At 39.5% G+C, this 22,472-nt stretch overlaps 1 protein-coding gene across 3 annotated transcripts in view; it reads right to left on the bottom strand.

The window, feature by feature from the left end:
* Positions 1 to 22,472, bottom strand: part of PLS3 (plastin 3) — an 80,328-nt gene that overhangs the window by 14,283 nt on the left and 43,573 nt on the right. For all 3 annotated transcript variants that reach the window (XM_011216839.3, XM_034649221.1, XM_019792919.2), the window contains exons 3-8: positions 21,948 to 22,028; positions 10,886 to 11,049; positions 4,959 to 5,088; positions 4,355 to 4,487; positions 2,753 to 2,834; positions 1,453 to 1,618 (exon numbers count right to left, since the gene is read on the bottom strand). In XM_011216839.3, coding sequence (XP_011215141.1) covers positions 1,453 to 1,618; positions 2,753 to 2,834; positions 4,355 to 4,487; positions 4,959 to 5,088; positions 10,886 to 11,049; positions 21,948 to 22,020 — 748 coding nt within the window. In that variant the 5' untranslated portion in view covers positions 22,021 to 22,028. The remainder of the gene's footprint in view (positions 1 to 1,452; positions 1,619 to 2,752; positions 2,835 to 4,354; positions 4,488 to 4,958; positions 5,089 to 10,885; positions 11,050 to 21,947; positions 22,029 to 22,472) is intronic.

Below are 22,472 nucleotides of genomic sequence, written 5' to 3'. Positions count from 1 at the left end.
AATTTCTTTTTTTTAAGATTTTTATTTATTTATTTGAGAGAGAGAGAGAGAGCATAGAGATAAAGTAGGATGGAGAAGCAGGCTCCCCGCTAAGCGGAGAGCCCGATGTGGGGCTCAGTCCCAGGACCCCGAGATCATGACCTGAGCTGAAGGCAGAAGATTCACCGACTGAGCCACCCAGGTGCCCCATGAAACTGCCTGATTTCTGAAGAGGTCTAAGTAATACCTTCATCAGGCACACTTTGTCTTTCAAGGACTCTGCTTCATGCCACATCATTTTGACACTGAGAGATTTAAGCAAGGGCAGGGGCAACAGGTCATTTGTCCAAGACCCTTCCTTTGCTCCCCCATTCCACCACGTCAAAGGCTAGAGAGGATTAAAAGGCCTGACATCTATGTACCTAAGACCTTGTCAAAGAAAAGTCATTTGATTTACTACATAAGCCAATGTGATTTTATTTTGCTGTCCCCTCTGCCTTTCTGAACAGACTTCAACGTCTTTTTTTTTTTTTTAAAGATTTTATTTATTTATTCGACAGAGATAGAGACAGCCAGCGAGAGAGGGAACCACAAGCAGGGGAAGTGGGAGAGGAAGAAGCAGGCTCATAGCGGAGGAGCCTGATGTGGGGCTCGATCCCATAACGCTGGGCACGCCCTGAGCCGAAGGCAGACGCTTAACCGCTGTGCCACCCAGGCGCCCCAGACTTCAACGTCTTTAACAAGACAAACACCACTGTGCAGAAGGCCAGCAATGAGAGTAATTGTATTTGTTCAAATATAGGTACCTTTGAGCTGACTGAAAGAGCAAGTGCAACAGTCTCAAAAGTGCAAAAAAGTCTTATTGTGGATCAATGTGCAAAATAAGACTGTTGACAGACATTCTGGGGCCTTGGAAAGACTGAGAACCCCAAAGAGATATTCCCCAGAAGTAACTAGGATTGAGAGTGATTTCTGGAATAAAATAGGAATATCTGCAGGAAGAGGATCAGGTAGTATTGCCCAGCACACACGACAATTGTGTGTGCTTATACATTCTACAACTCCATGGTGTGATGTGATACCCCACGCTGTAAGAAGTTCAGGAAATATGTGACCATCAAGGGTGGGGTAGAATAGTTTGACAAGGTCGCAATCTGGGGGTGAAGATGGGGCGGGAGTCGTGCAGGAACATTAGAAAAGATACCCAGTGGGGACCTTGGGAATGTTCCTTAAACTCTCAGTGCTTTTGTGTCTTTATTGTAAAATGAATTCTGAAGCACCAGGCAAATGTGAATTACTACTAAAGAAGAAAAGTTATAATTAGACTGTTTTCCAGAACAACACTATAGCATTACCTTCTGTTAATTCTAGTTATCATCTAATCACCCCAATTAAGTGAAAGCACGACAGTCTGCATGACCAAGAAAAAATACCCAATAAACAACTTTCAAAATAATGACTGTGTTCCATTACCTTCATTCCTGCTTAATTCAATGTCGGCGAACAAACCGATCTTAATGATCTGCCAAAGCAGTCCCAGAACCAGATGCGGTTTCCCAGCTCGCAGATCCTCTGCGCCGATGTTCACAACGTGACACCCAATGGCAGAAGCAGAATTCAGTGCCAAGTTTAAGTTTTCCTGCAAGACAGCCAATGTACACATTTGCTTCTTGACCTTTCCAGTTTTTAGGAGTCTACTCCCTTTACTGAAAATAATGCTCAACGAGGAAATTAATTTCAGGCACACATGATCCACAGAAAACAAATTCCAGACAACAAACTCCAGACTTCGGTGTTAAAGGCATAGCTAAAACAAATCTCAGCCTTATTATTGTTATTGTCTTTTCGAGAATTCCGTGGGAAGCTAACTTGGTATTTTTATTTGGTCTCTTTTGAAGTACACCGACATTGTCATGAAAGGAAAAGCCTGAGTAGACTAGAGTCAGTATATCCATGCGGGTTAAGGGTCGTATTTCTTTTTCTCTTTTTAAAGATTTTATTTTTAAGCAATCTCTACACCCGATGTGGGACTTAAACTTACAACCCCGAGCTCAAGAGTCACATGCTCTACCAACTAAGCCAGCCAGGTGCCCCAAGAGTCATTGTATTTCTTTCTTTTTTTTTTTTTTAACGAGTATTTATTTATTTGACAGAGAAAGAGAGAGAGAGAGACCAGCAGTGGAAGAGGGAGAAGTAGACTCCCCTCTCAGCAGGGAATCCCAAGCAGGACTCAATCCCAGGACCCTGGGATCATGACCTGAGCCGAAGACAGATGCTTAACCGACTGAGCTACCCAGGTGCTCGAGTCGTTGTATTTCTAAAAGTGCCTTAACAAGAGGTCTATTCCATGCACCTGAAAAGGTTTAGAAGTTGCAATCTCCACATCCCAAGAAGTGCTCTTGCCCGAGGGAATTTTGCTATCTCAGTGTGTAATACTCACTTAATGGAAAAGAAAAATGCTCCATTGCTTAAGCATGCTAATTCATTAAGAGCTTAAATATTTGTGCTTTTTCTGCATGCTTGAACACACTGTGTAATGAGAAGAACACAGGGCTTTGGAGTTAGACCTGGATTTGAACTTCAATTCCAACGTTAACTCTGGGCGAGCTCAGGAGTCTTTCTGAGTCTCAGCTCTCCTCTGTCAAATCTTGATTAACAGTCCTAAACTCAAGAGTTGTTATAAGAATTAAATGGGAAGACACAAAGGGTAGAACCGATGAACAGGCCCTCACAAGGCAGTTTCCTAGAAGAGGGCAGGGAGATCAATGTGTACCTGAATGATAAAGGGTGTCAGTTTCTTCTTGTTGATTGCTCTTTCATCAATTGTATCAGGAACTGAAAGGTTGATCATTTTACTGAAACACAAATTAAGCAAGGAGTTGGTTTACTTTGAAAGAGCCTGCAAATATTCATAAATGTTTTAAGGCACATGACACATCTCTCATGTAATCTGAAAAACATCAGTGCAAAATATACTTTTACCATGTTGATCACAAAAAAACCATACATATGATAAATGCTCATGAAAAAAAAAGACCAAAATGTTTACAGTAGTTGGGTATTTCTGAGTTGGGGACTGGGGCATACTTTCTCATTTTAATTTTTTGCATTTTCCCATCATTTTATAAGAATGAATAACTTGGATATTGAAAAAACCTTACTGAATACATTTTAAAAACAGATAAAATCCCACACGGAAATTGTGTCTCTTCTCGATCGTAAAAGTCACAAATTAAGAATGACCATTTATTCACAAGAAGGTACATTTGTTGAGAATGAGATTCTTTCATTCACCATATTTATTGAGAGTCTAAATGATGAGCTAAGCACGATATTAGGTGCTGTCAATCTAGCGGTGAGAGAAAGAAAAGTTCTACTAATTGGACTAGAATCTGTGATTTCTTTAGACGAATCTCATTTGGTAAAATTTGGAATTAGACGCCAACATCTTAGATGTTTATAATATTGCCCCAAAATATGTGATTCTGCACAGGGAAAACCATGCTTTTTTCCATGTCAGGTTTATTTTTTTAAAGATGTTATTTATTAGAGAGAGAGCACAAAAGCAGGGGGAGGGGCAGAGGCAGAGGGAGAAGCAGACTTCCTGCTGCTAAGTAGGGAGCGTGAGGCGACTCCCGGGCTTGATCCCAGGACCCCAGGATCATGACCTTGGTTGAAGGCAGATGCTCAACCGACTGAGCCACCCAGGCGCCCCTATGTCAGATTTAAAAATCAAATCAATAGTATCATGTGATTATCTCTCTATATTAAAACACATGAGGGAATTATTTCTTTAGTGCCTATACATGGACAAAATGGGATGTCATGCTTTTTAACGGGGATCATAGTAGATGCAATGTGAAATGCAAAGGGGTTTGAACATTCTGACGGCAGGTGGATTTGTCTTACACAGAGACTGAAGACAAACCCAGGCAGACCCGTCAATGGACAAAGTGTTGATTATCTTACATCCTTTCTGCCAAGATACTGTTGGCTCTGGGGCAGCAGCAAGAACAAACACATTTTCGGACATAAGTAATTGGAGAGTGGGAACTGAAGAGGAGGTTCTCTTTGTATTTTGAAGCTATGGCACTGTAAAAATAAGTAGATGCTGACATACTTAAGTCCCACAAAGTTGTCATGCTCTGCTGGCTCAAGTAATGAGAAGAAATTAGAAGCTGGCAGCTTTCTTACAAAGCGGTCCCCAGTCTAAATGAGTGAGTTTTATATCTTGGTGGTACTTTCTCGGACACACCCAGACGACTTTCAATTCTGATTGTTTCCCGAGTTGAAGCTCGAGCACCCAGAAACCAGTATATCAATTACGTGGAGGGCTGTTTTGGAAATCGGGACACAAAATCAACCAACATCTTACCAAAGCACAATTCCATCACCAACAGCTTTGAACAGGTCGTCGGTATTTGGATTCATGGGTATAACATGTCTGCAGTCAGGATCATTTTCCAAAGCTTTGTTTATCCAGTTAACAAAAGCATATTTTTCTTCCTCTAAAGTCATGTTGAATAACAAGAAATTAGTTCACACTCTAGGTTGACTCTAAAGCCTAAAATAATTTGTACAGCAGTGCTGAAAGTTAATGTGTCACCAACATGGGGTTCTCCTCTTTGGAAACCCAGACACTTGAATACAATATGGCTATTAGGAAGTACAAAATTAACAACAAAAAATAGAGAGAGAGCAGGGTTAACTGATCCTTAGAGAAGTTAGTTACCAAATTCTTTAAAAATTATTCCTTATATTCCTGTAGAGCTCTACTATAATAAAGCCTACCATTGCTCACATGGTAGAATATGTCTTGCAAGCTAACAAAGCCATACCGTAAATACTTATAACGGCATATGGGCTTCTGCCGTATTCTTAATTAGGAAGCGATGTTTTTCTAGTGCCCCTTCTTGACATTATAGCAGGCACCCTATTTAGGTCATTGTGTTAACCTAACGCACGTGAAACTCTATTACCTGAGTAAGAATGCTGCGTTCCTTCACTGGACAGCTCGGAAGTGCCTCCCAGAGCACAAATCCCTTCTTTCCTGTTGATTGCTTTGCGGAAGGTTTTGGCAATGTCACTGCTTTTTACCTCTTGGAAAATCTACGAATGAAAATGAGTTGTTAACTCACGATTCGTTTTAAATCAGGCGCAACGGTAAGCCCTTCTATGTTCTTTGAGACTCACCTACATTTTCCCACATGGGTGGTGAGTCTCAAAGGAGATGGACAACTGGGCTTGAGTTTTCAAGATGCTAAATAAATACTACAATACTGCTACTGAAAACGAAGCCAGACAGTCAATTGCACACACTTGTCAAAAACGTTAAGTGCCACATGCATTGAATCCACTTTAAGCCGAAAACTAGTGTGGTTCAAAGGCATAGATAAATCTGCTAATTTTCTACCAACAAGTAAGGCTTTGTTCGTTCCCTGGAGAGAAAAGGCTGAAGGATCCCCCTTCTTTAACCACAATTCTTAACGCAGAGAAAGATGCAACTTTATGATTCAACCAAAAAAAAACTTTTTTGGGGGTAAAATGGTAAGAGTTTGTTCAAAATTTACAGAATAATAAGGTGAAAAAATGGTTTAAGTTGGCAGCAACTTAACCATCCGACTATGGAGGATAAACACAAAAAAGAGGCTTTTCAGCGATTGTCGTGTTTGAGTGTTTATGAAATCCAGCTTCTCGTCACAGTGAAGAACGTGGCTAACAAAATGAATGTGTACATTCTAATTGCACAAGAGCAGGTGGTAACAAAGCAAATTTCATACCCCTACCCACCTGCCTGACTGAATGGACATTCTAAAGGACTACCTCTCTATATTTTTTAAAGATTTATTTATTTATTTTGGAGAGAGCACACAAGGGGGGGGAGAGAGGGGCAGAGGGAGAGAGAGAGAGAGAATCCTCAAATCCCTGCTGAGCGCAGAGCCCGAGGCGAGGCTGGATCCCAGGACCCTGAGATCACCACCTGAGCTGAAATCCAGAGTCAGAAGCCCAACCGACTGAGCCACCTGGGTGCCCCAGGATTATCTATGTATTTTTAAATACTGGAACTCACCTAAGCCCAAACTTGTTTCTGCTCTACCAGTGCACATGGCTAAAGTAGCCACCTCCAGTAAAATGAGAGCAAGATGTAGCATCTTCATAAAAATTTCCTTAAAAGGTGCACCTGGGTGGCTCAGTCAGTTAAGCATCTGACTCTTGATTTCAGTTCAAGTCATGATCTCAGGGTCCTGAGATCAAGCTCCGCACAGGGCTCCACGCTCAGTAGGGAGTCTGCTTGGGATTCTTTCTCCCTCTCCTTCTGCCCCCCCCCGCCAAATGTGTGCATGCGTGCTCTCTCAAGTAAAATCTTAAAAAAAAAAAAAAAAGGTGTTTACAACACATAAATAGACTTACAGAAGGGAATGTATGACCCTAATGGAAGAGTTGCTGAACTAACAGAAAAGGAGTCAAAGGCCTTTGGCATTACTGACAGGTACGTACGTACGTACACACACACACACACACACACACACAGGCGTGTGCACACCCCAGGAGGTGCAGGCCATATTTGAAGTTCATGCACCAGGGTCACGCCATGTAGCAGTTCAGGTTGTATCTATGAGAACAGGCACAAGGAGAAGTTTGAAATCCAGCCCCATGTGCCACTAACCAAGCCCTGTGTCCTGCACAAGCCGGTGTCAGGTTTTTATATTTAGGTTTCCCAGGAGGGAACCTTTTTGTCATTAGTCCAAATCAGAGAGAAAGACCTTCTGTAACTGGTGTGAAATTTGTTATAGGTGTTGTGGGTGGCCCTCACATGAAGTCATGTTCTCCTTTTGCCTTTCTAAAATCCTGACTTCCCTTGGACTTACAAACCCAATTTTATTTAGGAAAACAGGGAGCAGTTAAGTTCCACCAAGTCAAGTTTACTCAGTTTCCATAGCTGTGATTTTTCTGCTCTACCTGTGATTTCAGAGGCAGAATTTCAGAATGGGTGTGCACGTGTGGCATGTGTGTCTGTGTCTATATAGGTATATAGACTACTCTAAATACTGCACGCAACCAACGACATCACTTTTCCTCCTTTCTGGCTATGGTACTGACTCCTGTTAAGTGTCCATAGTGTAGAGCTGACTACTCATGCGCTCTGGGCAATTTCTGAGTAACTGAAATTACTCTTATGTACACTGATTTTTTTAAGACCAACTTTAACTTCATTTAATGTATCTTAACTTCTGAGCCAAGATTACACAACAAAATGGTGACCAGTGAATGTAGCAGTCTTCACTGTGATGCATTTTGTCCCTAACACTCCCCTTTGAGAACTATATATTTGCTCAGTAAAAACGCAATATTCACTATTCTACCTGGTTCTGAACTCCACTTCATTTAGTTAGACATTGTCTAGGAAATTAAAATCTGAAATGTGTACTTTCCCTTGTGACTGACATTCCATAAATCACTGGCATGATAAAAAAAAAAGCGTCGAAAATGTTATTGCTTCAGAAATGACCTATGGAAAGTTATTATTTTTTCTATTAGGACTATATTTGCCTCAAGATCATTTGCTTCTAAAAATTCGGTTGGTTTCCATGATCACAACTGCAGCTGACAAATAAATGCAAACACCAAAAAATGTTTGCTGTATAATATCCTAAAGCGACTACATGCTTGGGAAGGAAAGCAAAGTTGCAATTAGATCAGTTAATTTCAGTTAATTTTTAATTGCTTTACAAAGGTTATATGACCTTCGCTTAGAGTCTAAATATTTTTACATAAATGTTTCCAGCCATGTTCAAACTTTCCAGTTCATGGTATTTTCCTCTGTTCCTTAGATTTAAAAAACAAAATTAAAAGGGATAATTGAAGATTTATGTATCTTCAATTGATTCACCGCAGGCAAATTTGCATTTTATTTTCTACTTAGGGAAGAAATTGCTCCAGTGGATGATGATACAGCTATTTGAGTAGAAGCCCTGGCTTAACACGAATCTCTGAAATCAGAGATAACACAAGGCCAACTACTGTGCTGAAGTCTTCTCAATGAATCTTTTCAAAGCTGCCCGTTGTGATACTAATGAGCTCACTGTTTCATGCTGTTTTCCCTCGAGGAGGAAGGACTGGCTTTGTCATGCGTAGGCAAACTCCTGGCGTGCACTGCTCGCTCTGGTTCTATGCATTTTTTCCAGCCTCTTATGGAATATATATATATATATATATTTTTTTTTTTTCTTATTCCTTTGTAAAGTTTCGTCACCTTTCTAGCTCCGTGCAGGACTAGCCGCCAGACGAAAGCAATCCAGAGGCATAATGACTTAGGAAGAAGGAAAGATTTCAGAAAGAATTGCAAAATATTGATTGGCTTCCAGGGTTTGAGGCTTGCTTCCAAAGTGTTTCCAAAGTAGTACGTTTGAATTTTTTTTTTTTTTCTTTTTTGGAATCTGTTGTAGGCCTGAGCTTAGTAATAGGAAAAGAACACTGCTTTTTTTTTTTTTTTAACCCAGAAAGCACTACCCCCAACAGCTAACATAGCATTTGCTATATACCTGGCACTGTTCTAAGCGCTTTACTTATATGAAGTTATTTATCTGATGAGATCGGTGCTATTAGCAAAAGTCCTAAAACAGGTCAACGACTTAGTACCGTTATGCAAGAGCAAATTTCTCACTGTGAAAACAAGAGCTTAATGCAGACATTTCTGCTGAAAGAAAGTGCCATACTAGTCTTTTTAAAGATGCAGGGGGAAAACCCCACTATTACCTTGTAGGTATAAAAATCTAGTAATGTCGTTTTGAGATACTTAGAAGAAACAAAATCAGGGTATTAAATTTAACATCTGAAGTTTACATATAATTTAGGGACTCTTTTCTGCTATATATATATATATATATTCATTCTTCTCCAAAGTTAACATAAACTGATTTTGTCTGTAGGCTGCTTTGCAATTAACACCTTTTATGGAACAATTTAAATAAAAAGCCCCAAGATACAAGAACATGTTTATTTCTACTTCCTTATGTTAATACCTGATAGAAATAACTCGCTTCCTTTTTCACAGATGACTAAAATCTACCCATATTTTGACAATTTTTAAGCTGTCGCATTGGTGACAAAGCAGAAGGAAGTGGACAGACATGCAGTCAGACACCCATCTTTCGGTCCAGTCACAGTGGTATCATTCTGAAACTTCAGGCAGGTTATTTTACTGTCCTTCATATTTGAAAAATGAAAGAGTATAAATATATCGATTCCTTCCAATTTTAAAATGTAAATTTTAACCTAAAATGTCTTCATTAATATTTTTAAAAAATTCCTAGTGATGCCAAAATTATTATGCATATCATTTACTTTTTAAGATTATGCTAAGGTAATCAAACCTTCTCACTTCAAAGCCTCAACAGCTCAGAAGAATCTGCAACATTTCAAGAGCTACAAAAGTAACTATTTTCCTAAGATCATTTTTCTCAAAGATACTTTCATAATTTTGTCCTTAATAATACTGGCCACACTGCAAATCTTAATGATTTAGGTCCGTTCTTTCTAGTAGATTAAAATTCTGGGCAGTAAATTATCTCCAAAATGACCAATCATAGTTAACTACTGCTCTAAGCTGCTTTAAATTCACAATTCAACATGCAGTTACAAGGGGAGCACGTTTATATCAGTGGACATGCAAGTGCTCATAGTGCAAGTCAATTGCAACTTACTATTGAACACAGAATTCAAAACAAAAGGCTTTGGCAATAACTGAAGACAAAAACAGTGGGGAGGAAATCAGTATTTCAAAAGAAGCCGGCAAGAATGCTACCATTATAATTATGACGCGCCTACATTTTTAAAACAGCAGCCCTCCCCGCCCCCGCCAAATGCTCTCAGCTCTGTAGACATCATTATTTAGTCAATTTGCTTCTGGAGCTCTTAACAGTGTCCTAAAGGAGTTAGTTCTAATGGGAGAGAACATACCAGAATTTCACTGGCTATAGTGAACCTCAGTTACCATGGAAAAGGAGGAGAAGAGTGCTGGGGAGTTCGGGATAAACACGAGGCAACTAATTACCTGTTTACAACACAGTAAAAGGAATGCCTAATTAGATCTAGCCAAACCTGGCCCTAAATTAATAAATCAAACCAATAAAATCTCAAGGGCAGAGGCAACAGCTACATCTCAAATACTCTTGTCAACGGCTATGGGCTGAAAATGGCGCCCAATCACCTTGATCACTAGCAGCTAAGGCTCGTTAGTAAGGGGCGCCACATAAACGCTCTCCAAGCACTGAGTATTCAACTAGGTCCTTGGAAGTAGAAGAACTGAGTCAGCCCCGAACCTTGAGGAGTATGTGATGATACCAGGAGAGGAAGACAAAAATTTTAAATGCCTCTTCCAATGGACTAAAAAGATATGCTTCTAACTTTTAATTATCAAAATTATCATCGTAGAGAAAACCGTACGGTTAAATACTACTAAGGCGAGAGTCGCAAACACCTTTTTAATCAGAAAGTTCAACTCAGGAAGCTTCCAAGACTGTGAGTCAGGGTGTAGCATTAACATCTGGAAGGACCCTCCTCCCCCAGGGAGACACCAAGGGAGACAAAAGAGCACTTCAAGAATGGCACTTAGCACCTTGAAAAATGCCCTTTAATGAAGAGCTAGAGGAAATGGTTCGCCTTTCACAGCAAGTACTGTGCTCTAGCTTTGATTCGGTCAATGTTCTTTTTCTCAATTCGTTTGCTAAGATACTCTAATGGCTAAAAGAACTAACTACTTGTGGTGGGATGAGAGAAATTCTATTCGTTGTAACAGTACTAATAACGATACATTTAGGAACTTTATAGGACTTATTACTGTAAGATCCCGCTAGACAAAGGAACAGTCATGACTCCTAATAATGGTGGATTTTCACATACTTACATAAACAAATTCATCGAAACTTATCTTCCCATCTTTATTCCTATCACCATCCAGCATGAGTTTTTGAATAATTTCTCTCACTTTATATCCTGGTAATGGCATATTGGCTTCCTTGAAAAGCTCATGAAGTTCATAGTCACAGATGAATCCATTGCTGTTGAGATCTTTGTATGAAGGGAGAGCAGGCAAAAAAAGGAAAAAGTTGAGGAGAAATAAGTTAACCTCTTAGAGTATTCTTACAATCAGAGCATTTTTCTTCATTTGAGACTCAGTTCCTAAGCTCGCCTGAATACAGTGCTCGCTCTTCTCACTGTTGGAATCTACGGTTGTTTAAAAGGGAAATGCAAATCTTAACTGAAAGAGCATGGTTTTACATCATGTTTCCTGTATTTTAAACAGTGTATAAGTAGCTTCACTTAAAAATAGCATCCCTAATACTAACAAAGCAGAGTTGCCTAATAAATCATTTTTAAATCAGAAAGCTGACAGGACTTTTAAAAAATAATAGACTATATACCAATAAAACACCACCACGGTATGAAACAATTTCTACTGTATCTATTTAGAAGTTTCATGCCCCTCATTCTCCCATTAGTCTAGTAGAGCATTTTAGGAATTGATGCTGATTATATTACAAAGCACACCTGAAATTAAACTACCATCTTCAGTGCCATTTTTTTCAAGCGCTAATGTAAATAAACATTAATCTAAGACAAATACAGAGTTCATAAAAATAAATGCAGTCCTGAGTAATGCAAATGTTTACCATGACTCTATAAATAACCTTTTTATTTTTATGCTAGGACAGTTCTAATGGAGTATGTATCTTAAGTGCTGATGATGCTTAGCCTGAGACTTTTAAAAATGGGAAAAAAACTGATCAATGACCAGAAGTTAACTTACTGGGAAACAGGGCTAACATCCTGAGTGTTGTAATCACTTGGGCATATTTTTTTAAGTAAAGAAAACTGGACTTTAACCAGCAATTTCAAATACCTACTGTTCAATAATACCTTTTATTCCTTAGGTCCCCACTGAATTTCATAAATTTAATTATTATAATAAAAGGATACAACCTCAATAGAGAAATGACTCAAGATAACCACAGCATTGTTCAAGAAAATGCACTGTGAAATTCATCTATTTGACGCGTTACTTTATTTTTTTATTTTTTATTTATTTTTTTTTTAAAGATTTTATTTATTTATTTGACAGAGATAGAGACAGCCAGCGAGAGAGGGAACACAAGTAGGGGGAGTGGGAGAGGAAGAAGCAGGCTCATAGCAGAGGAGCCTGATGTGGGGCTCGATCCCATAACGCCGGGATCACGCCCTGAGCCGAAGGCAGACGCCTAACCGCTGTGCCACCCAGGCGCCCCTGACGCGTTACTTTAAAACCGTACTGGGTACTGTTCTGGGAATCGGGGATGCTGCCACCAACAAAAGAGAAGTCTGCCGTCTGCGAGCTCACAGTCTCATGACAACTACTAAGCAAATAACATATAGGGTGAGATAGGACTATAAAATATAACATAATGCAATACAACATAAGTGCTGTGATGAAAAATAAAGCAGGGAAAGGGGTCAGACTGGGGGCTATTTGGCTCCCCAGGGAACCTTCAGAAACATCTGGAGACATTTTTGGTTGCCACGACTGGGGGCCAGGGTGAGGGGTGGTGTGAGGATGCTCCCAGCATCCAGTGTGCAGCACGGCCAAATACCCTACAACGTATATGACCCCCACCCACAATACAGAATACGCAGCTCAAAATGTCAGTGGTCAAGGATGGCCACTTTGACAAGGTTATATTTGAATGAAGACTTCTGTGAGGTAAGGGAGCGAATCATGTGGCTATCTGGGGGAAGAGATTTCAAGCACAGGAAAGAGCAAATGCAAAGTCTGTGAAATGGAAGAGTGTCTGATATGGTTTGAGAACAGCAAAGATCCAGTAGGACTTGAGCAGAGGAAACAAAGGAGAAAGTGAGGGATGAGGCCAAGGAGCTGATGACGGATACTCTCATAGGTCACAGAAAGTACTTTGGATTTTTTTTTTTCCTTTAAAGGTTCCGCTTATTTATTTGAGAGAGAGACAGAGGACAGAGATAGCAAGAACGAGTGCGAGCAGGGAGGAAAGGGAGAAACAGACTCCCCGCTGAGCAGGGAGCCCGACCTGGGGCTTGATCCCAAGACCCTGAGATCATGACCTGAGCAGAAGGCAGACGCTTAACTGACTGAGCCACCCAGGCGCCCCATGGATCTTTTTTTTTTTTTTTTTTTAAAGATTTCATTTATTTCTTTCTTTCACAGAGAGAGAGACAGCGAGAGAGCACACAAGCAGGTGGAGCGCCATGGACCTTATTCTAAGTGTGCTCTAAGTGTAATTCATATTAGCCAATTTTTGTCAACTATTAAAATATTAAATATCCTATATGAAACCATTTCCCCAATATTTTGAGGGCTGATGAAATTCTATATTTAATTTTAATGATGCATACGTCTAGAGTCAAGTACTCTTAAATGTAATTGGCACATTTAAATCTACCAATTAGAGTATCTATATTTCTAAAACATCATCCTCAAACCACCCCAAACTTCTGAAAATCACAAATATTTCCTTCGACAAAGAGCACTTAATTTCCCTAGGGCACATCTTTACTTTCTTTGCTTTGAATTAATAAAAGGCCATACATCAAACACTTTACTAGTAAAGTGCTTATATGTAGAAATCAATCCAGCAGCAACATCTGCAATTGCTAAAAAGAACAAAGAAATCCACATGGTACTGTGGCAGGATTTTAGCAACTTTTGATGAATGAAATTCTTGAGTTTAAACGTACCTCTTTCCATGCATAAACCAATCTATTTCTCCCATTTTGTTTAAAAAGTTTAAATAGAGGGGTGCCTGGGTGGGTGTGGCTCAGTCAGTTAAGGGACTGACTCTTGATTTCAGCTCAGGCCAGGATCTCAGGGTCACAAGATCAAGCCCCACGTTGGGCTTGGCACTGGGCATGGAGCCTGCTTAAGGTTCTTGCTCTTCCTCTCCCCTGCCTCTCAAAAAATACAATACAATACAGTACAATACAATTAAACAAAACAAAACAAAACAAAATAAAATAAAATAAAATAAAATAAAATGTTAAAATAGAGCTCGTTACTAAGGTGTAAGTGTGGCATAGTGAAAGATACACAGCATCGTTGAAGGGATACAAGTGGGAGTAATGTGACGTAGGATTTGCATAAGTCACCTCTCTAGGTCTTCATTTTCCCATTTGTAAAATAAGTCCTTTGGATCAAATGATCTCCAAGTTCCCTTTTTGACTCTAGCACACTCTGATTCTAAATTTGAGTAGCCAAAACGTCACAAACCACACACACGTGCATGCACGCGCACACACACACACACACGAACACACTTTCAAAAAATATTGGAGGTAAAATCAGAATACATACTAAAAACAAATATACAGTAATAATATTCTGATCACTATTACATCACATTATCTAAATACAACATTTCTTCATTTTTAGATCTTTTAGGAAAAGATCACGTATTCCTTGCTACTATCAAAACTTCTTCCACTTGGCAATTTCTGATAGAAAAATATTTTTAAGGGGTGCTTGGGTGGCTCAGTTGGTTGAGCTGCTGGCTCTTGATTTTGGTTCAGGTCACGATCTCAGGGTCCTGGGATCGGGCCCAGTGCTGGGCTCCACACTCAGCATGGAGTCTACTTGACGATTCTCTCCCTCTCTTTCTGCCCCTCCCACTCATGCTCTCTCTCTCTCTAAAATAAATAAGTCCTTAAAAAATATTTTTAAAGCTATTCTACTTTACCCTGACTTCTGAAATGACGTATCTGAGCATAATTTAATCTGTGATTGACTCCAGTCTTGACCTAGCCTAGAACAGGTGCTTAATTGTTCCTTTTGATTTCTCAGTGACAGAATAGAAGCAGAAGGCAGAGATTTTTAAAATGAATACTGGAGAACTGTGCATTCAAAACTACATGAAACTGACCAAGGCCCCCAGAGTCCAGTCCAACTGGCAGTTTATGAGCCTTAGGTAGAACAGAGGTGTAGGCAATGGAGAGAAGTAGTGTTTGCGTGAGCCTTCCCTGAAATAACCTCTGTTGGGCATTAATTAGAAGACAGCTCAGTGATGTGATTAAAAGATGCCAGGAAGTACCCACCCTAAAATATAACTAACATAAAATAACCACATGTGGAAACTCCATTTTGAAGTAAGAGTAGTAATAAACAGATGCTGTTAGTAACTGATGGGACCATTTTAAAGGGGGTTGGAGGAGGAAGACTTGGTCAGTACACAGCGATCTTCCTTATTAGGTTGCAAATCTCTTGGCAAAGACTCTTCTGAATCTTTTGACCTCCACCCCAATACCTAGCCCAGTACCTTGCATATAACAAGCGATGGGAAAAAACAATGTTTGTAGGACCATTGATTCTCAGGTATTAACCAGGAAAAGAATGCCCTAATCTAAGGAGCATTTTAAACACAGAATTAAACAAACAATAAGGAAAAAGTCCAGAAATAGCACTAAAAGACCGAATGGCAATTCACCAGGAAACCATAACGACAGAAATATCCCTTAAATAACATTGAATCTCATTCCCTTTGTTCTAATCCTGTCCCCACCCGGCAGCCTTCAGATCTGTAATTTGGTTTTCTAAGTGAACACACCCACCGAGGAGTACCCAAGTAGACAAGCAGTGATGGCTGTCAGGTCAGGAGTTCTCCTGTTCTAAATGTAGAAACCTGCTTTGTCTGTATCAAGAAATACCGTGTGCACTGGTTTGGCGGAAGGCAAGCTCTGCAGCCTCAGGGGCAGGCACTGAGCTAGACTAGATACCAAAGATACCGAAATTTCATCAGAGGGACTCTCTCTGGTTCGTACTTGAAACTGTGGCTTTAAAATCCTCGTGAAAATAGGAGTCACTTGGAATACCTAGCTATCCTCCATCTTTCCGGAGAGGGGAAAAGAATCATTGAACATATGCTCTAGTTTTACATATTTTGAAAGTTTTACCTACTCTGCTATTTTCCCATATTTTATCAGCAGATCGAGCCCATACTACCTCCCGTAATCAAAGACATTTTAGTGTTAGTCCTAGTAAATTATAGCCAGCCTTTCTTAGAACTCCTAAATCATATCTTTTTGAAGACAACAATTTCAATTTCAATAAAAAGGCAAAGGGAGCCTAAAAAGGCAGCTTGCAATTAATTTTACAAAATCTCCCAGCTGGAAAAGTACTTGAAAGACAAAATAGGGTGCAATTATTTTTAAAGAGTTTTATGCTAATTTTATTTCCAATCCCCCGCCAAAACACACACACACACACACACACACACACACACACACACACACCCTTTAACTATTACCAGAGATCTAATATGCTGTGCTTTGGAAAGCCAGAAAATGAGATAGCTTAATGGCATTTTAGAAAGCTTCCATCTTAGCGGTGACTTTATTAACCAGGAGCCCAAAACCAGGTCTGGCGGTGATCTTTTTCTATTCGTAGTTTTGACACAAACATGGAGAATTTAATAATAAACTGACCCAAAAAACACAGACCTAGATTGAAAACAGTTTTAACGACTGGAAACATCCCAGTGTCCTGGCATAATGGCAGCCCTCTATTTTCTCATTAAAACTGCCAATATTCTGGAAGCCCTTTCTGGCTCATTTGCCACGTCTTCGTTAACTACACATCGGTGTGGGGTCGAACAGGTTCTGCATTTCGAAGACTCCTATTTTCAACCACCTGATAAGGTAGATATTATCATACTGCCTATACTACCTAGAGCATTTTTAATGCTTCTGTGCAAGCAAGTCTCAACTTTGGGGTCCAGAAAATATGGTCAGTAGGAGTCAAAATTAACAAAGGGCAGGAAAAAAGAAACTCCACACCTCTCCGCTGAACAAAGTTCCCGCAGAAAGTAAACAGCTAAATATTCAGTCCATTGACCAAGTGTTCTTCTTTTTTAAGAAAAAATCACTACACTTAAAAAAAAAAAAATCACCAACAGCCTCCCAGTGCTGTGCCCGAGAGGCCTTTCATATTGACTGCTGGATTCAGCTAAAGGAAACCAACTGTTTGTAACAGATTCTGTCTGTCACTCTGTCTCTGTGTGTCTCTCTCTCTCTGATGACACATGTAGGGGTCACATCTGCATTCTGTCTTAAACCCCATTATGCTCTTGTATCAAGTATTATTTTAAATGCCAGTTAACTCTCTCAACACCCTCCCCCAAGTAACCTTAAAGTAAATAAACTTATTATACAGCCGTGTTCCTGCAGAAGTTTGAATCACACCAAGAATGCATATCCTTAAAAGGAAATGTTTTCCCTCCCCTTGCATCCTGTTATTTAAGCTATTTTAAGTACTTGTCTGGAGAAAGCTGAGCCAGAATTCAAGTGGTTTTGATTTTAGCTCTTTTGCACTGCCCATGTCCAGGTGGTGTGAGGCTCAATCTATCACTTCGAATGCATCTTTTGGGGTGCTAGTTCGTCTTTTAAATCCAACAGTAAGGAAGACGGGGGATTTCCTTTGACCCCCAAGTTGTGTGTGTGTGTTGCTTTAACCATCCTTGAATCTGTCTAAATCCAGTGTCTCTCCTTATAAAGAGGTTGCATATGTGCGTCCTCATCTGTAATACACATGCAACCTCTCTACTCACCCGTCACGGATAGTGCGCATTAGGACCTAAAGAAGAAAACCAATCAAGTACTGATGCCCATCCTTTTCAGAAAAGCTGGGTTTAAAAGTTCCATTTAGTTTAGCCAATGTATCCCATAACATTTTCGCACTAAAAAAAAAAAATAATGACAAAAGGAATCTACGTGTCTAACAGTAATGGATTTCCACATGTGCGCGCACACACATACGTGATCTTGAATGCCTGTGAAAGCACACGAAATATTGATTTAGAAGACTCAGCCAAAAGACTCATGCAGAAGAATTTAGATTATAGTCCATCCTGAGATCTAAGCAGTAAAGTCAAGCTTTCATTAGGCATTAAAACGTCAGCAAAGGCAGCTGCTAAACATCTCCAGATGCTTCACTAAACATGAGTTTTGCCCTTCACAGCTTATACCTTTTGAGGTAGCTCATTCCGGCAAATAGAAGAGGCAGTTTAATGAGTCCCAGCTCAGGGCAGAAGTGAGGTCGCTACCTAAGAGTTCATCCTACTCGTGGCTCCTCAAAGGTGGAGGTCAAGGATGGCTGAAGGCTGGGCAAGATTAGAAGGCTGAAACCAGGCAGTCAAAAATGCTGTCTATCGATCTTTTTCCAATGCAAAATTTCCAGCAACTTTGGCCACCAGTTCCCACCTGCTGCCACTCTCCCACTTCAAAAATACACACACACGCTCACATGAGCACATCCTCACACGCGTGCGCCCGTGCTCTGAAGCCTACCCACCCATACATGCATACTTCTATCTTCCACGCCACCAAAACATGGCTTGCAGACCCTCCCAAGACCTTCGCCTCTAATATTCCACTGATAATTAACCAGATGGCTCAGTGAAATAGCACTGGTTAATTTATTTTTTGGGCTGGCCTCTAGGTTTTCTTTTTTAAGTCATAATTAAACAAATATGCACTGGTGTAGTTTTTACTGAATACTAAAAGTAAATTAAACTAAACCACTGCGCCTTTTGTGGCATCATCCTGATGTGGTTTTTATGTACTACAGAATATCAAGTAATTTGAAACAAGTCAACTTCCTGAGAGGAGAAAATCACCATAACCAAATTTTTTTTTACTTTGTTTGGTGGGCAGCCACAAAGGAATATACCCACAGTATTCCTAGTCATTTACAAAACCCCGTTATTCTTTTCTTTCAAAAGTGCTGAATTTGTGTTTTTTTTTAAAGCTCAGTAGCAACTGCTTAGGAGAGAAAAAAGTCAGATGTCAGTGTTTACAGGACTAAAGCCAATCTGAAAAGACTTACATTACATGAATTTATCTTTATGACAAGTAATCATCCAAATGACTTCTAGCTTCCATAACAAGATTAAATTCTCAGAATGTAAAAGACATTTTCTAGTTGGTAAAATATTTACTTCCCATGTGTTCTGAAAGTTTTATTTGTTCTTCTTTAGAAAGAACTTATGCAGCATTTAAATTAAAACGGAAACATTATGAAGTAGGGGGAAAAAAAAGAGCCAAGGCTTCTGCTATCCCAGTGGGAAATACTAGAAACAAATGTTGAGAAAATTAAAATAATTAGATGAAAATATACTGCTTGGAGCTTAACACTAAGCAGGTGCAGAAAGTGAGTGAAAGGAGAACTTTAAATCTTAATACTCGATTTATTGCTAGTAAAGAGAATTTCAAAGCACTATTAATTGATTGGACAAAACCTATGGTTAGCAGTAATTACAGAGATTTTCCTCACACACTATGATTTTGCTGAATTTCTAAAGAGATAATCAAGGCTATTATTGTTAATAGATGGGAAAAATCACATAATGATTTCCATATTTTGTCACAACTGAACAGAGACAAAGTGGTCCTCCCTGCCCTGCCCCCACCAATAAGAAAGAATTGTCAGGAAAGTAAGTTCTAGAGCTTGTTTTTCAAACCAAGTTTCCCTGACTGAAAAAAAAAAAAAAAAGATTTCTGTAACACCTTTGACAGTTGCCTCAGGGCTCCGTAACTAATAACTACAAACTACAAAGATTTTAAAGGAAAAATCAAAAGATTCAGCTGGGTCTTTAAACACTTTTCTAAAAGACAGACTCCACACAAGCCTTTATTATGCTGAAAATATATATATAAATTTTATGTGCTACAATGTGATGGCCAAAACCTCTGGCAATAAATTCCACCATGATGAAAATCGTCATAACAAAGGCCCTTTTAGTTTACAGTGGATAATGACAAAGTCTCAGTAAGTGAAAAGATTACGTGTAATTCCTTGGGATTCAGTCAATTAAATATTGATTGCGACCCTAACATGCGAGCAACGCCGGGTGAGATACTGAATAAAATGCAGAGCAGGCAGAAACGGGGGCTCCGGAATTTCTACTTACAGCATATAGAGGAATGAGAGACTACGTATTTTAGGAAAGAATATAAGCCTGTTAGGGTCATCAATAGCACGTACAGTCTAATCTCCTGCCTTTGGGAATCTCTTTTGTCTACCCTAACCCCTCCAAGATACAGGATTTAAAATAAGACAGTAGGGGCGCCTGGGTGGCACAGCGGGTAAGCGTCTGCCTTCGGCTCAGGGCGTGATCCCAGAGTTACGGGATCGAGCCCCACATCGGGCTCCTCCGCTAGGAGCCTGCTTCTTCCTCTCCCACTCCTCCTGCTTGCGTTCCCTCTCTAGCTGGCTGTCTCTATCTCTATCAAATAAATAAATAAATAAAATCTTTAAGAAAATAAATAAATAAATAAAATAAGACAGTTCTATGATGACCCTTTCTTGCAGTCCAAGCTCCAACTGATCCCTGACTTAGGGCAATTTAACTCCATGGTTCCTCCATGGAGACAACTGGTGAACCCTTCTTCATATCATTAAAGCTTGTAAGGAGCAATGAAGTTCTTTTACCGATGAGTGTATTCCAGTTCTGTCAAGTAAACCATACTTGAATAGCTTTACATTTTAAAAAGATATTGCGCACAATTATTTCCAAGATGCTTCTCATGAGAACAAGGCCTGTATTCAACAATAAACTTTTTTTTTTTTTTTTTTTAGGAAGCGAGGCCTTGAGGATTCAATAATGGCCATAGTAAGTCCTGGTCCTCCCCAAACTTCTATTCATCAACAAACAAATTAGGCTGTCCCCAACGCTGAGAGAGGATTGTAAGAAAAAAAAGGAAGGTTCAAAGGATATGCAATCCTAAAACAATTCTGATAAGGCTATTTCTACAGAGTCATGAGATTTAAAAAATCTTGCAGCCAAGAATTCACCTGCTGTTTTCTTGTAATCAATCTTGTATCAGCCTAGGTAGTGCTCTTTCTTACAGCAGGTAGTATCTGAGGCCAGTGAATAGACTGCTTTTTCCCCCCATACACACAGAAAAATGTGTTAGAATCAGGCCTACCCATTTTTTTCTACTTAGAATTCTGATGAGATTGTGAATAGTCACTTTGGTGGGGGGGGGGTGCGGGTGGTCATTATTCTTCCCAAGGCAGGCTGTTACTTACTAAATGCCTTCACAGAAAATGCTGGTCATGGATGTATGGGAATAGAGATGTACACTTCCTTACTTTTCATTAATGCGATTCGCAATGCAGGTCAAAGAATCAAGTCTGATTTAAATAACAAATCATTAGGACCTAACTTTATACCTTTTCATCAAGGAGATACCAAATAGTAGTTTACCTCTCTAAGCCCACGTTGACTCATGTGAGTACATGCACCAGTAGTCAGTTCTTACCCTGTTTTCTCACTAGCTTCTATTGACTTGACCTGAGCACTGAAATTTGGAATGTAAATACTATAAACTGCTTCCATAGCTGCTAAATTCTAAGACATGTTCAGTGAGGCTTAAGGAAAAACCAAACGGCAATGCTAAGTCTTCCCATGGAATGCTGATACTAGAATGTAACGTGAGAAGGCAGAAGGGGCTGCATTATCCAAAGGCACAGAAGATCCATGGAAAAGGCAATAAAGCCAAGCTAATGAGGCAAAGGTAAAACATCATCTAATCATCATCTAATATTTTCACGGGTCACACATCCCTCTGAGAAAACGGTGAAAGCTCCAAATCCTCTCCTCAGAAAAATACGATTCACAATACAATAACAACACAAAATTTGTCTAAAGTTTTCAGGAGCCACAGCATCCCTCCCCGCCTCCCCCCCGCCCCGTTAAGAACTAGTATCCTAGACTAAAAACCTTTGACCATAGTAGATAGATGTATTTAGAAATAACAGTTTAAAGTGTAGTTTCTAAAATTTTATCCCATTGATTTTAACTATCCTGCCCTAAGGTTTGTGATTAGCCATTCATATATTTTAGAGAATTAACCTACATTAGGGCCAAACAAAGATGGCTTTACTATAGTTAAAGCTATAAAAAAATACTTACCAACTTTTGCAAAGGCCTCTTTGAGTTCATCAAGCTCATCTTTGGAAATCTGAGTGGTAGCCATCTCCTCCATTTAAAGATCTAAAGAGAAACCAGAAAGATTTAAGACTGAAAGATTTTTGTGATGACTATACTATAAGCATTCCTGCGAAATTCTCATCTTAGAGATAATTTAAACAGAACTGCAAACTGCTAAAACCATCTCAATGCGTTCCCATATTTATAGCTAAAGTCATAATAAAGAAAAACAGACACATGAGAAGTCATTATTTACCAAAAGTTATTCAGAAAAAAAAAATAGCCCTGAATCCTCCTTTCAACGACAGAGTCTTACAAAGGAAGAGCCAAGGTACCTAGCAATGACAGGAAAGAGATCATAATAGAAATCCGTGGTTATTCATGTGAAAACTGAAAGTCCTTTTGTGACCAAAGACTGAGGGAATATGTAACTGTTCTATTAAGCTCTTCTCTCTATCTTACTGGCTACTTCCATTTTTTTCAGCTTTATTGAGATATAACTGACAT

Source organism: Ailuropoda melanoleuca, chromosome X (assembly GCF_002007445.2).
Source record: "Ailuropoda melanoleuca isolate Jingjing chromosome X, ASM200744v2, whole genome shotgun sequence".
NCBI classification, from domain to species: Eukaryota; Metazoa; Chordata; class Mammalia; order Carnivora; family Ursidae; genus Ailuropoda; species Ailuropoda melanoleuca.
Note: the sequence above shows the minus strand (reverse complement) of the source record. Positions and strands in the feature narration are given on the sequence as shown.